Below are 15262 nucleotides of genomic sequence, written 5' to 3'. Positions count from 1 at the left end.
TGCAGACATGGTTTTATGTTTACGCGGCGCGATGCAACGCAACGCGTAAAAAGACAGTATAAGTCATTATAATCTGTAATTATGTCCCCACTGGATGCAACAAATGCCTCGTTTGTAATGGGTTTTAATGTTTTTGTCTCGTGCTCCGGCCTGACAGGGCATCAAAGTATGTGAGGGGCGTAACATTTCCGTCTCATGCTTGAGGTATTCGGCCAATCACAACGCACTGGATAGCTGGCCAATCAGAGCACACCTCGCTTTTCAGACCGATGAGCTTTGTAAAAATCGACGCGTTTCAAAAAGGCGGGGCATAGAGGAGAAACAATAATGTACAGTATGTGGAAAATAATGTGTTTTTTAAACCTTAAACCGCATAAACACATTTCATTACACCAAATAATGTTCTTTTTAGCAACATCATATGACCCCTTTAACTAAGCAAGTGGCTGTATTTATAAATGAATAATTGAATCAGCATGTTGTTCGCGTACCCCCTCTGTCGCCTCACGTTCCCAAGTTTGGGAACCACTGTTCTACATTAAATATTTAGCTAATAACAGTCTGTTACCTAGCAACAGTGTATGTTAGCGTTAGCTCAGTCAACGTAGGCTAACATTAACATGTGTAGACAGAAAATATGATTATCCTGACCTGAGCTAATTTACTGAATCAACCAACTCACATCTCCTTTCTTTCTTTCTTTCTTTCTTTCTTTTCATCCATGATGACATGAAAGTCATCTGTTGCTGCTTCTGGTGTTTCATCGCTGACTGTGCCGTAACCGCGATACCTGCTCATTAGAACTTTCAGTGAGCTATTTTTAGAGTGTGCACGCAACGTTCCTGGACGCGGATGCACGCGTCTGTGCCCTGCTTGGCCCTGCTCCTCCGTGGCGATGATGCGTGCGGTTAAAAAAATCATAACAAACGAATTTGAAAGTAGGGGGGGGGGGACATGTCTCCCCTGTCCCCAGTGGAAATTACGCCCCTGCCTGCATGTTATTGGTTAAACTATTTCTTGAACATTACCATCAGCAAGTATGAAAACAGGAAAACAAAGCCAAAACCTGGATATTGTAGGCAACATATAAATCCTGGCCAAGACGTGTCCGGGAAAAAGAGCAGTGGTCACCCTACATTTAGAAAATGTCTTTAATATAGGTCAAACTGATTTTTACAGACGTTTATCGGATGTCTGTACACAGCAGATGCTTTCCAGATGAAACGATCTTTAACAGACATCTTGAAGACGTGCGTGGGCTTTCTAAATAATCTCAAATGAGTTCCTCTTTCAGCTCAAAGCATTCACCGATTAGGTCAGCAATGTACACATCGATGAGTTCTTGGTGAAACATGCTTTTAGATCAGGCTTGTGATTTCATAGTGCCATCAAGTGGTCTTTTTTTTTTTTTTTTTTTGCTTTCTAGCTAAATAAAATACAATAAAAATGAACACTACAATTAAATAATATTGTTTCTTAAGTGTAATAATTGTAAGATGTTAAATATTTTCAAATACTTTGTCCATTTATGTCCTTTGTCCATTTTATTCCGACCCACATAGTGTCATATTTTAGATTCACAAACAGCAGCGCGTCTCTCCCCCGGTAACCGGCGCTGCTGCTGCTGCTGCTGCTGCTGCTGCTGATGCTGATGGAGAGAGCGAGACGGGCAGAAGGTGGGTGGGGACGTCCGAGCCATTGTCGGGATAAACGCACCTCACGCTCGGGCGGCTGAACGCTGAGCTCGCGCTAATCCGCGCAGGAGAAGACTGAATAAACAACACCGGTTTGGCCGAAGCTTTGTTTTAGGTAAGCTTTTGGAAATGCTGCACGAATTACGGTGTCTTGCAAGCACGCAGAGAGTTAAAGCTTCATTGCGTTGCTTTTGGGGCCAGACAGGACATGCGTGCTGTGTAGCCTATACATGTGAATGTCAGCGAAAATGACAGATATGAGGGTTGCATGCAATGAACTGAGTCAGTAAATAAATTGTTCAGATCAGCAGCCTAATTCCCAGTGTCTCCATTGCACTAATGCAAGCTTCTCTTTGCTGACAGGACTGCATGGCACAAGTTGTCACAGTAATTGCATGCATAATAAATCAAGATTTTAAAAGACGTTTCATTTTCTCTCTGGATCACATTATTTATTTAAATGATGCTACATTTGAAAAGGGCTTGAGGTCAGTGATATGGATTTATTGTGGTTTACATTGTTTGATGCTTATGCATTATTTTTGTTTCTTATTTAACATATGGTCTATGAAATATACAAGTTCTGGTCGCTTGATTTACTAAGCAGCATGCCATAGTGCACTGAACCAGAATGATTTGCTTACCTAAATGGGGGACATTCCATAGATTACTGTTGTTTTTATTTTTCTATAGTTAATAATTACAACAGACTGACTCTAACCCATAGAATAATTTTTTTATTTATTTATGATAAATGTATTTAGTATTTAAAATACATTTATTTCTTTATCATGCTTAAATACATTTTTATTAAATGTATTTATTTATGATTTATTTGGTTTAATACGCCAATAATTTAATATATGATGTAGATGATTTATTGTCCTTGTGGGAATATTGGGTCCCACAATTTAGGCAAAACCAAACACACACACACACACACACACACACACAGAGAGCTCTTGATGTCCTCGATTACAGATAACCTTGTCCCTCTGTCCCTTCAGGGATCTGAAACCATGACTGCAAAGGAGATCATAAACATTAAAGAAGCAGAGATAATCAAGCTGATCCTGGACTTTCTGAACTCCAGAAAGCTCCACATCGGTATGCTGGCCCTGGAAAAAGAGAGCGGCATCATTAATGGGCTTTATTCAGATGATATGCTCTTCCTGAGGTGGGTTGTAAGTTGTGTCTTTGAAACCTAAACAACTAATGAATTCTTAGTGATTCTAATAAGCTACTGTTCAAAAGTTCGGAATCACTAAGGCATAGGTTTTTTGAAAGAAATGTTAAGCAAAGCAGCATTTAATTGATCCAAAATGCAGTAAAAATGTCATTGTTTTTTTTTTTTATTCAAAAGTAATTTACTTGCAGCGGCCATTTTAGCAGCATTTACTCTAGTCTATTACGAACAAAACTATGCCATCCTTAAGAAATAGTTGTGCTGCTTAATGAATTGTGGAAAAGGGAAAAAAAGTGTATTTTTCAGGTGCTGAAGTATGGAGTACACTTGCATTTCTTGCAGTAGCATCATTTGAACTTATGAAAGATGTTGTTTAATATTTTTTGGTAGGTGAACTCATATTTGGCCCTTCTCTGTTTTTTTTGTTTTTGTTTTCTAAGGCAACTTATATTAGATGGGCAGTGGGAGGAAGTTTTGCAGTTCATCCAGCCTTTGGAGGGCCTGGAAAAATTTGACAGAAAGAAGTAAACAAGTCAGGTTTGAATCTTTTGCCAACACTCAAGCATGTGTTGCTTGTGTCACAGTCTTTTGGGCTTTTTTTATCTTTCAGGTTTCGATATATCATCCTAAAACAGAGGTTTCTGGAAGCTCTGTGTGTAAACAATGCCATATCTGCAGCAGATGACCCTGAGAATGTGAGTGTTTGTATGTGTGTGTGCAAAACGGCATCATGTTATTCTAAAAAATATCCAATTTGCTTGTCTTTTATGTCAAATGCAATAGGTTTAATTGTATATTGTATTAATATTAGTAGGAATAGTAGTAATATTATTTCCCAGAAAATATCCTTTAATTATTTAATTTAATTTAGTTCATTTAAATTATTATTACTATTATTATCATCATCAAATCTGATAAATAAATGAATTGTAAATAAATAAATATTGTCTTTCACGCAAAATGTTAAGATTATTATTATTATTATATTTACAATTAAACTTATTCCATTTTGCATAAAAGATGAACATTATTTATTTGTTTGTTTATCATTTCTTATGATGATAATGGTAATAATTTGAATAAATAACAATTTGATACTAATAGATAAATACATTTATACATTTATAAAAAAATTATAAACTATGCTAGTCTTATATGCAAAATGATCAACAAGAGTTTGTATTATTATTATTGTTTGTGCCATGTCCTTTAATACTGATTGATAGATAGATATATAAATAACATAAATAATGTTTGTCTTTTGTGTAAAATGGAAGAAGTTTAATTGTTTATTATTATTATTATTCATACCTTAAAAATATCCATTACTATGTATAAATAAAGAAATTAACATTTTATACTAATAAATAAATAATGCTTGTTGTTTATGCAAAATGGAAGAAGTGTAATTGTGAATTATGATTATTTTTGTTATTTGTACCATGAAAATAGCCTTTAAAAATAGCCTTTGAATAAGTACATAATGCTAATCTTTTATGCAAAATGGAGGTTTAATTGTATATCATTATTTGCCATAAAATTGCCTTTAGTACTTAGATTAAATCATGGTTTTTATGCAATGTAATGGAAGAATGTAATTATTATTATTATTACCATGAAAATAGCATTTAATACTGATAGACAGACAGACAGACAGATAGATAGATAGTTTAAAAAAATATATTTTGGGCAATCTCACATTGAACCTCATGAAACTTGACTCAAAATGTGTCAGAAAGAAGGTTTTATTCATGAAGCATCCCATGATGACCTCTCTCTTTCCCACCTGCAGCTGGAGCTGACCATGCAAGACGCAGTAAAGTCACTTCATTCCCTGGAAGAGTTCTGCCCAACCAAAGAAGACTACAGCAAACTCTGTCTGCTCCTCACGCTCCCGCGCCTCACCAACCACGCCGAATTCAAGGACTGGAACCCCAGCACGGCACGCGTACATTGCTTTGAGGAAGCCTGCTCCATGGTGGCCGAGTTCATCCCTGCGGACCGCAAACTGAGCGAAGCCGGATTCAAAGCCAGCAGTGACCGTCTGTTCCAGCTCCTCATCAAGGGAATACTGTACGAATGTTGCGTCGAGTTCTGCCAGAGCAAAGCCACTGGAGAAGAAATCAGCGAGGAGGAGGTTCTCCTCGCCGTCGACGTCCTGTGCGGGAACGGTTGCGAGGAACTGGACTTGAGTTTGTTGTCTTGGCTGCAAAACCTCTCGCCATCAGTCTTCACTTGTGCGTTCGAGCAGAAGACCCTCAACATCCACGTAGACCGGCTGATCAAACCGGTGCGAACGGGTCACGCGGCTCTTCTCACACCTCTGCTCACCAAACTCTCGCCCTGCCCAGCATCGCCTCTGCGGCGGCCCCAGTCGGCAGATACTTACATGTCCCGCTCTCTCAATCCTGCTCTGGACGGTCTGTCTCATGGCTTGGTGGGAAGAGAAAAGAAAAGCATGGAAGGTGATGGAAAAGCAACGGCCATGTCACAGTCTTTCGCCAACTTTGCGTATCCTTCAGGAGGAAATGGAAGCAAAAACCCACTGGAGAGCAGCGTCTTCAGTGATTCGCCTGACAGGTGCGAGAGTTCACCCAAAAATGACAATTTGGTTATCATTTAATCATTCTGATGTTGATTCAAACCAGTATGACTTTCTGTGGAGCACAAAAGAAGATATTTTGAAAATCTCTCTGTGTATTTTTTGTCAGTACAGTGAAAGTCAATGGGGTCCAATCAATGTTGTTGTTTTGGACCCCGTTGACTTCCATTGTATGGATCAAAACAGTTCAAAAATGTTTTTCAAGATATCTTCTTGTGTTCCTTGAGCCATAAAAATAAGTCATAAGCAAAACTGCACATTTCACCATAAAGTATGACATACTGTAGTAAAATCTAGTTTCTCAGAACTGGTTTCTGTGTTAGAAGGTGTCACTGTGAGCACATGGTAGTCAAGCTGAACACTTTTAATCCGGTTAGATCCACCGAAATTAACCCTGGCAGCTTTACTACTTAAGTCCAAAACAAACTTCTATGACAGTCAATATATTTTAGAGAATTTTTGTTGAATACTAGATAAGAAGTGGCATAAGAAGTCATAATATTAATGTGCAATTTTTATCAAAAGTTAGAGATAATATTATTGTTTTTTTTATTACGCTACTGTTTAAAGGTTTGAGTTCAGTAATTTTTTTTTAAATGAAATAATACTTTTATTCAGCATGGATTCATTAAATTGAACAAATGTGACAGTAAAGACATTTGCAATGTTACAAAAATTTCTACTTAAACGTTCTTTTGAACTTTCTGTTCATTGAAGTTGAAAATTCAGCTTTACATCACAGGAATAAATTACGTTTTAAAATATATTTAAATGGAAAATTATTATAAAAATAATTTTTACACAATATTACTGTTTTTACTGTGTATTGGATCAAATAAATACAGCCTTGGTGAGCATAAGCAACTTCTTACAAAAACATTCCAAAATCTTACCAACCTGTATATTGTATATTTAATTGTTCATTACATTTTTACTATTTTCTATTTTTACATTTAGATGACTTTTGCCGTCATCTAACGCTCATTTAAAGTTCATCTTTCATACCTGTGTTTTATTTTCAACGTATTTCGAAAAAAATAGGATAGAATTTCAATGCTAGCTATTTAGCAGTTATTGAACGCTACATAAAATGAGCTTATCGCATGAGCCTGAATTTTACTATCTGTGTATCCACAGATATTAAGATGTTATCTTGCTCATTTTTGTTGGCTGGTGTTGTCCTGTTCCTCCAGAGCACAAGCGCAGGACGAGAGGATAAACGGCTCAGGAGGAGTGAACTCACTGCGTCCTCCACTGACTCCTGGCAGAGATGGTGGAGCCACATGTTCAGCTGACAAATCAGAGGTAATACTATAGTGCCCTTGTAAACAAGCAACATTTAGATGACATGCCCAGGACCTTAAAGGGAAAGTTCACCCAAAAATGACATTTTGTCACCCTCATGTCGTTCCAAACCTGTGTGAGTTTCTTTCTTCTGTTGAACACAAAAGAAGATATTTTGAAGAATGTTGGTAACCAAAAAGTTGATGGTAGCCATTGACTTTTAATAATATATTTTTTTCCATGCTATGGAAGTCAGTGGTGGATTTTGTTGTGGTGTGTGTGCAGGAGCAGCTTCAGGAGTTCCAGCGTCAGCGGTTGCGTGTGCAGCAGCATCTCGAGCAGAAGCAGCAGCAGAGGCAGCTGTACCATCAGATGCTGCTGGAGGGTGGAGTTCATCCACCAGATCAGCCTACAGATGCAGCGCCGCACAGTCTCACACAGAAATTCCTGAACAGGTCAGATCCAGACGACCCGTTTACCTCTAAAGTGCCCCAGAGGCATTCAGATGTGTTGGAAGCGCAGTGTTGTTGATTGATTATGTGGGTTCTGATGTCAAGATGATGAGATTGTAAGTGCTGTAAATGCCTCTTGGACTGAACTTGCTTACCACTAACACTCATTTGTTTCATTTTTTATTGATGTGTGCCATTCATTTCAGAAAGGGGGTCACAGAAATAGCATGTGCTCCTATTCTATTCTATTCTACTGTATTATATTACATTATATTCAGTATGATTTCATGTGACCCTGGACCACAAAACCAGTCATAAGGGTAAATTTTTCAGAAATCAGAAAATCACCTTTAAAGTTGTCCAAATGAAGTTCTTAGCAATGCATATTGCTAATCAAAAATTAAGTTTTAATACATTTACAGTAGGAAATTTACAAAATATCACGGGTCACAAATGGTGAAATATATGCCAATTTTGAGACAATCAGCATTTTTGTGTTTTCAGCAAGTTTGTGAACGGCTTATTTGCTCTCAATAAATCAAATAAAATTTATAATATATCATTTATATAATTTGTAAATTATGTAAATTATACAATTCTTATACTATAATCTCATTAAATCATAAAAATCCAATTTATTTAATATAATTTGTAAATTATATTATTTTAATTTGTCATTAAAATAGAATCGAGTAGTTCAATATAGGGCTGTGCAAATAATCGAATGCGATTTTCATGTGCATCTTGTCAGTAAAGCTGGTTCTGTGATTAGTAGTAAATATATAAAAATATAAATATTAAATATTAAAATAGAATCTAATAGTTCAATATTTTGACACACTGTAGGTACAGTTATATAAAATTATCAGTATACTATATATTACTAGTTTGCCATTTTGAAAAAAGTCATTCACAATATTTTTATGTACATTGCTTTTCTGCAACTTATTTGCTATATATTGTAAAATAGTCTTATATATGTATATTTTGCCATTATTCATGTCATTATTAATTAAATATAGTTATAATTATATTGCCTATATAATATAATATATATTTATATAAAATGTATACTAGTGATAGACATTAATCTCATCATATTTGGCCATTTTGAGATTATCAGCAATTTATAATATTATATTTACAGTATTATATTGTACAGTTTTGTTGTACATTGTGTTTCAGCAATTTTTTTGCCATTATTAAATTGTAGTATGTCTATTATGCCATTTATTAATTAATTTGAATAATCATTGATTAAATACAATTTAATATTTTGCATATTTTATACATTAGAATAAATATATTAATACATACTGTGTTTTGTATTTTGTATTTTTAAACAATTTATTATACAATATATATTTTTATTATTGTATTTTTTATGTTTAATAATTATTATTATTTTATTACTATATTTTATTATACTTATTTTTAGATTGTGAATTTTACAGAAAGTATTATGTAAAATTAGCATTTATTTTCACAATTTTGAAAGCTGCTTAGCTGTCAATAGATTTTATAAAAATCAGCATTAAATAAACTTTCAGCACCCTGAAGTTTCCTTGATCATTTGTTTGTGTAGGTCCATTCAGAAACTGGAGGAACTGAACGTGGGAATAGAAGACGTCCAGGCTTTGGCCCAGCAGTGTAATGGTACGGCAGAGAGCGGAGCCGGTAAACAGACCCCAGAGACCGGCTCAGGGCAGAACAAGACTGCGCTGATCAGCAGCACCCCTCAGAAGGGAGGAGGCCAAGGCGTCCCGTCTCTGGATGAGTCCCCAGTGCTGGTCAACCAGAGGTTTCTCAAAGCTTTCAACCCTATGAAGATGAAATAACTCTGGTCTGTGAGCTGCTTCTAATGCTGAGATATCATGACAGTGTGTTTCAGGATGAGAATCCCAAATCCCAATTCGTTGCAGTACAGACGCTGGAGGACACACAGGCTGTGCGCGCGGTCGCCTTCCACCCGTCCGGGACCCTCTACGCAATCGGCTCCAACTCCAAAACACTGCGTGTCTGCACTTACCCACAATCCCTCAAAACCAGGTGTGCTCTCAGCATTTAAAAGCATAGTTCACCCAAAAATGACATTTCTGTCATGATTTCCTCACCCTCATGTCGTTCCAAACCTGTATGACTTTCTATCTTCTGTGGAACATGAAAGAAGATATTTTGAAGAATGTTGGAAACCAAACGATTTCAAGTCTCATTGACTTCCATAGTATGGACAGAAAAGTACAATGGGACCCAAAACTGTCCGAAACGTGAACATTCTTCAAAATATCAAAGCGTCCTCTGTTCTTCCTGTCTAGTGCTCAAGGTCCAGTAAAGCAGCCTGACATCTGTTTCAAGCGCATTAAGCACCATAAAGGCTCTATTTACTGTGTGGCCTGGAGTCCCTGCGGGCAGCTTCTCGCCACGGGCTCCAATGACAAGTATGTCAAAGTTCTTCCTTTCAATGCGGACACCTGCAACGCAACAGGTAACGTGCCTTTAAAATAATGTCAGATCAAATGTATCTTGTGTAGTGTAAATACACAGTATTTTCTAACACGAATCTTAAAGTGCTCTGAAAGTAATTGTGACCTATGAAGATAAGTAAAGGCTTTATTTTCTGTTAATAACTGTACATTATTCTTTATGTCACTGCTAACTGCCAAATAATGGAAATGAAATATGTTGAAATGTGAAGTACTGTTTTATTATGTGAGAAATAGACTATAAATTGTATAGCAATAACTGTACAGTATACAGTAAATATACACTACCATGTTAAGGTTTGAGTTGAGATAAGATTTTTGAAAGAAGTCTCTTCTGCTCACCAGTGCTGCATTTATATGATAAAAAAATACAGTATAAACAGTAATATTGTAAAATATTATTACAATTTAAAACAGTGATGCAAAGCTAAATTTTCAGTGTCACGTGATCCTTCAGAAATCATTCTAATATGCTGATTTGCAGCTCAAGAATCATTGCTTATTATTAGCCAATAAGAAATATTATACAATTTATTATTTTATACATTTGTTTTCAGGATTCTTTGATCAATGGAAGCATTCATTTGAAACAGAAATCTTTTCTAAAGCATTTAAATGTCTTTACTGTCACTTTTAATCAATTTAATGCGTCCTCTCGGAATAAAAGTATTAATTTAAATTATAATATTAATTAAATATATTGAATCTAATAATAATGTATTATAAATGTTTACACACTTTTTTTAAAGTCTCTGGCTTTATATCTTAATCTGTGAATTTCATAATTTAAACTATCTTGTAGTTGCCTTTTCATCTGTTTTTATTGCAGTTAATGGAATATGTAAATAACAATATTAGTATTATTAAACAGTATTAAAATTCAAAACCAATTCAGTGACTACAACCGATGTAAATAACATTTTAACATTTATTTATTTATTTATTTATATATATATATATATATATATATATATATAATTTAAATATATATTAAATTAATATAATTAAATAATATATAAATATAAATACATTATATATTAAATTAATGAAATTATTATAATCTATACATTTTATTTCAAGTGTGGGACTTTATATCTTACATATTTACATTTTTAGAATTTTATTAATTGCACTTAATGAAATATATAAATCATAACACGTGTGTGTGTGTGTGTGTACACATTTTTCTATCCTGGTGGGGACTTAAACCTGAATACACACCGACTCATGGGGACTCAAACTCATGGGGAAACAAGCTCATAAATCATACAGAATGAGTTTTTGAGAATGTAAAAATGCAGGGGTTTTCTGTGGGGGGTAGGTTTAGGTGTAGGACGATAGAATATACGGTTTGTACAGTAGAAGAAACATTATGCCTATGGAGAGTCCCCACAAGGATAGTGAACCAGATGTGTGTGTGTGTGTGGACTGCAGGTCCAGATCTAGAGTTCAGCATGCATGACGGCACCATCAGAGACCTGGCGTTTATGGAGGGTCCTGAGAGCGGAGGGGCCATCCTGATCAGTGCTGGGGCTGGAGACTGTTACATCTACACCACTGACTGCCAGAGAGGACAGGGGCTGCACGCACTCAGTGGACACACAGGTACACACACACACACACCATCCTCTTCATGCATGAACAGGATGTCATGTTGTGTTGTATGATCTGACATGCCGTTGCAGGACACATCCTGTCTCTGTACACGTGGGGCGGGTGGATGATCGCCTCCGGCTCTCAGGATAAGACAGTGAGGTTTTGGGACCTGCGTGTGCCCAGCTGTGTGAAGGTGGTTGGGACGGCCCAGCATGGAACAGGTGTGTGTTTCCTCTCTGCTCCTTTACAAGGCTTTATTTTTTTTTTACCTTCTTAGCTGTTTGGGATTTATGGGATAACAATTTCTAGAGATCGTTCAAACCATATTCAGAGTGATTTGTCAATTAATAATTCAGATCATTTTGTAAATTATTTTGACCGATTCATTGAAAAGAACTGATGCAAATAAAATGTCAGTTCTTTTCACTTAATTAATTTTGAAATGTAATACTGTTTAATAAAAATAATACAGTATTTGATAAAAATATTACAATATTGACTACAAGAATAATAATTATAATTGTATTCATATTAATTTTAGAATTATTAAACTATATTAAACTTAAAAACCAGTTCAGTTACAAAAACCAATGTAAAAAATAATAACAACAAAATAATAAAATAATAATCAGAATACTATTAATCTTAGTTTTACAGAATATTAAAGTTCAAAATCAATTCAGTGACAATGCAAAAAAAAAAATATAATAATAAAACATAATTTTTTTATATGATAATAAAATAGCAACTAACTAACAACAACAGTAATTATAATATTTATTATTATTATTATTATATTAATATAACTATATTATATGGTGATAATAATAGCAACCATTATTACTAATAATAAAATACTATGATTATAATAATACTAACAATGATTAGTATTAAAACTACTAAATACAATATACCAATATACGTGACAAAGACCAATGCGAATAAATAAATGCAATATAACAACACTAACAATAATAATCGAATGCCGTCCATGTATTTTGTTATTGAATCTGTCTTTGCGCAGATGTATGGATCATATACTGTAGATTATTGTGTCATGTGACAGGAAGTGCTGTGGCCTCGGTGGCAGTGGATCCCAGTGGGCGGCTCATGGCCACCGGATTGGAGGACTGTCGCTGCATGCTTTATGACATCAGAGGAGGTCGAAGCGTCCAGGCGTATCAGCAGCACACCAGCGACGTGCGTTCTGTGCGCTTCTCTCCTGCTGCTCACTACCTGCTCACCGGCTCCTACGACAACAAAGTCATGATCGCTGACCTTCAAGGTAGGTCACGCCACAAATAATGTCATCATTATTTCTTATTTGTCAGCCCTCTCTCCAACCACCTATCATAAGTCCACTGATCTAATCAAGCATTAATAAAAAATTATATTTTCACTCAAAATTGTCACATTATAGATGTAATATAGCTTGTGAATGCCATTTCATATCAGCTTTTTTCAGTAAATTGGTTTTGGACTTTTTTAATTATTACTATTATTATTAATTATGATTATTATATTTGATTATTAATTATTATTACACAATTGAAAAAAATGAAAGTCAGTTCTTTTAACTGAATTAACGTTGAATTTTATTATTATTTTATAATAATAATAAAATAATAATAATTATTATTATTATATATATTAATAATTGATATAGTGTTAAAATTCTAATGCTTATAATGCTTTTTTTAATAACAATAATAAGGATAATAATAATAACTATATTCAAATTAAAAAACAATTCAATAAATAAATAATGTGAGCTCTTTTAATAATAATAATTATTATTATTATTATCAAATTAAATCCCACTGTTCTTTCGTCATATTACAGAAATAATGCCTGGCTTATGAATGCCATTTCATATTTTTGTTTACGTTTTTAATTGTATTATCATTATTTTTATTAATTGCAATATTAAAACAATTAAATATATATTATTATTGTATATAATTGTATATTATTGAACAACAATTTTTATTTTTATTTTTAGTGCAGTGGGATTTATAATAATAATAATAATAATAGTAGTAGTAGTAGTAGTAGTCATAGTAATAACAGTTAGTATAATAATAATAATAATAATAATAAAAAAAAATATATATATATATATAATAATAATAATAATAATAATAATAATAATAATAATAATAATAATAATAATAATAATAATAATAATAATAATAATAATAATAATAATAATAATAATAATAAGGGGACACTATACTGTCAACAACCACCGTCCTTCGGATGAGACGTTAAACCGAGGTCCTGACTCTCTGTGGTCATTAAAAATCCCAGGATGTCTTTCGAAAAGAGTAGAGGTGTGACCTCAGCATCCTGGCCAAATTTGCCCATTGGCCTCTGATCATTATGGCCTCCTAACAATCCCCATATCTACTGATTGGCTTCATCAGTCTGTCTCCTCTCCACCAATAAGCTAGTGTGTGTGGTGGGCGTTCTGGCGCACTACGGCTGCCGTCGCATCATCCAGGTGGATGCTGCACACTGGTGGTGGATGAGGAGATACCCCCTGACAATGTAAAGCGCTTTGAGTGCTTAGAAAAGCGCTATATAAATGTAATGAATTATTATTATTAATAATAATAATATAAATCTCACTATACTTTTTATGTCACATTCTGGAAGTAAAATTAGCAAATGCCATTTTATGCAAATTAAACTCCCCTGTTTATCTCCAGGGGATCTGACCAAAACGCTGCCGGTCACTGTGGTCGCAGAACACGCTGATAAAGTGATCCAGTGCCGGTGGCACACCAGAGACCTGTCCTTCCTGTCCTCCTCAGCCGATAAGACGGTCACACTGTGGGCGTATCAGCCTTAACCCACAGCAGAAGCCATGTGGAAGAGCACAGAAAAACAACCTGCACTCAGATTGAGAAGGACAGATCAGAGTGTCAGTGTGTGTCAGTGTGTGTCTGTTTGTATTTCTTTGTAACTTTACTCCAGTACACTCACAAGAGAAAACAAAAGAACCGACTGTTCATTCTAGTCATGTCTACATCTGGAATTGCATGTCTACTGGAAGAAACAGCTTTATTGTCAAATGTATTGCAATTCAGAAAAAAAACTAATGAGGTTTCTTAACTTACAAACATGAATAATGTCACGCGTAGCATTGCTTCTGTATTTTGCTATTTCAATTGAACGAAACAGTCCTGAAAATGTGAGCTGAACTGTGCCTTGAGGTGATGTTCTCTGTATGTATGTCTTGTAAATAGGAGCTTTTGTATAGGTTTAAATGCTAACTCAAGGCATTAGATCATTGTATAGCACAGCACTATGGACTGTTTATGCAGCATGAATATTCATGTCTTCATTTAAATAACTGTAAATGAACCAACACTCTGTAAATACTGAGGATAAATGTTTTGTGAAAGTCGTCCTCCTCAGTGTTGTGGAAACAGTTTCATGCATTTTAGGAATGCTTTTATTTTGGATGTCATTTTCCTAATGCATATATTTATATGCATAATATGCATCACGTTTGCACATACATTTTTGTATTGATGCAGAGGACAGTTAGAGGACTCTCTCAATCACCCGATGAACAAAGTATGTATTAGTAATTTATTTGAACATGGAAATAAACAGTTTTGAAACTATAAGATTTACGTTTTTTTTTTACATTTTCATTCTAAAACTAATCTGTAATGAGATGATCACTATAATGTTCTGTACATAAATGTACCATTTAATTTGATAAAAATTACAACAATGTTTTCATTATTATTATTTTATTGTTTATATTTCATAAATGTGTATGTGTGTGTATGTATATATATATATATATATGAATGCATATACAATCATTATACGTTTTATCTCTCTCTCTCTCTATATATATATATATGTATTTTTTATTTATTTTTTGCTATTCATTTGTTTCAGTAGTCAAGGTTGAATTGTAGATAACAACACTGTCCGCTTGGGGG

General features: G+C 34.5%; 1 protein-coding gene across 1 annotated transcript; it reads left to right on the top strand.

Moving 5' to 3' along the window:
• The first annotated feature begins 1596 nt into the window (after window positions 1-1596).
• On the top strand, window positions 1597-14868 carry wdr47b (WD repeat domain 47b). The gene is made up of 14 exons (XM_016244937.1): window positions 1597-1809; window positions 2702-2871; window positions 3321-3404; window positions 3491-3575; window positions 4673-5460; window positions 6676-6787; window positions 7052-7221; window positions 8804-9019; window positions 9100-9267; window positions 9534-9703; window positions 11136-11306; window positions 11387-11518; window positions 12364-12582; window positions 14009-14868. Exons 2-14 carry the CDS (start codon window positions 2714-2716, stop codon window positions 14149-14151), a joined length of 2616 nt encoding a protein of 871 aa, XP_016100423.1. The 5' UTR covers window positions 1597-1809; window positions 2702-2713; the 3' UTR covers window positions 14152-14868.
• Window positions 14869-15262: the final 394 nt, after the last annotated feature.

The sequence above is a fragment of the Sinocyclocheilus grahami genome, unplaced genomic scaffold, assembly GCF_001515645.1.
Source record: "Sinocyclocheilus grahami isolate Dianchi unplaced genomic scaffold, SAMN03320097.WGS_v1.1 scaffold739.1, whole genome shotgun sequence".
Classification (NCBI taxonomy): domain Eukaryota; kingdom Metazoa; phylum Chordata; class Actinopteri; order Cypriniformes; family Cyprinidae; genus Sinocyclocheilus; species Sinocyclocheilus grahami.
This window is presented reverse-complemented; position numbering and strand designations above follow the sequence as displayed.